At 59.2% G+C, this 1,108-nt stretch overlaps 1 protein-coding gene across 1 annotated transcript; it reads left to right on the plus strand.

The window, feature by feature from the left end:
- Positions 1-312: 312 nt before the first annotated feature.
- On the plus strand, positions 313-891 carry LinJ_34_4340 (amastin-like surface protein, putative; the record flags this gene model as incomplete). The annotated part of the gene is made up of 1 exon (XM_001468754.1): positions 313-891. The coding sequence occupies one exon, from the start codon at positions 313-315 to the stop codon at positions 889-891; it is 579 nt and encodes a 192-aa protein (XP_001468791.1).
- Positions 892-1,108: the final 217 nt, after the last annotated feature.

Raw genomic sequence — 1,108 nt, forward strand, 5'->3', positions numbered from 1 at the left:
TCTCCTCGCCTCCTTTCACTCTTTGCTCGCGTCGCCCATCCGTCTGCCCCCTCTCACAACGCACGCGCACAAACGAACGAACACCGACAACGCGTACGTGCACGTGCGACAACAACAATGCATGCATATATATGCATATGCGTGTACTTGTGCGTGCGTGTACGCTGTCAAGAGGCTCTCCTTGGCTCTCTCCCATTCGCCGCCCTCCGCCCTCCTCTCCAGCTCTGTCGCGCCATCTCGACTCCCCTGTGGTTCGCTCTGCTGTGCACCTCCGCTTCACCTTTCTCAGCATTTCGGCGCGAGGTTTCGAAGATGGGGTGCAAGTTCACCTTTCTCGTCTACGCGATCCTCCAGCTCATCGCGTTCCTTTCCGTGCTGATCGGTACGCCGCTGGACATGTTTCGTGGTGACGTGAACATTTTTGACAAAAGGCCGTGCGTGACCTTATGGGGATATAAGGTGATGTGCGATAGCATCGTGTACGTCGACTCGACGGACACAAAGTGGAACCGGTGCCACAACCGACGCAATCGTTTCCGCGCCAGTGAGGCGTTGGCTGTCATCTCCATCATGGTGTACTGCGCGGCCTTCGTCTTGGGCTTCATTATGCTGTTCTGCTGCTCTTTGCTCCGCTGGGTATGCCTGGCGCTCAACGTCGTTGGCCTCTTAACGTTGGGCATCACCTGGGGCCTTATGGTGACGGAGTTCAACAAGGGTGACGGCCCACTTTGCCCTCCTCTGAAGAACAACTACAAGTTTGGCTACGGCTTCTTTCTCCTGTTGGTGGCCTGGGTCCTGGATCTCGTCGACATCGTCTTCTTGCTGTTCCCGGCTCACACAAAGGACTCCGTTGAGAGTGCAAACTCAAACGAATATATACCTCTTGAGTAGGCGGAAGGGAGCCGCAGGAGGCGGAGGGGCGGTGTTGCTAGCCGCGCGGCAGCTTCGCGACGACGCGCTCGTGGAGGAGCCGGCGGAGCTGATGTCAGCGTGCCAGAGGGAGGGAGCGAGGGCTGCGGATACTCGCCCCTGCCCTTCGCCGGCAGCTCTCCGTCTGCTGCTCGCTGCCCTCTCGTGCGTGCGCGTGAGGTGCGCCGCACGCGCTGCC

Source organism: Leishmania infantum, contig 10 (assembly GCF_000002875.2).
Source record: "Leishmania infantum JPCM5 WGS CACT00000000 data, contig 10, whole genome shotgun sequence".
NCBI classification, from domain to species: Eukaryota; Euglenozoa; class Kinetoplastea; order Trypanosomatida; family Trypanosomatidae; genus Leishmania; species Leishmania infantum.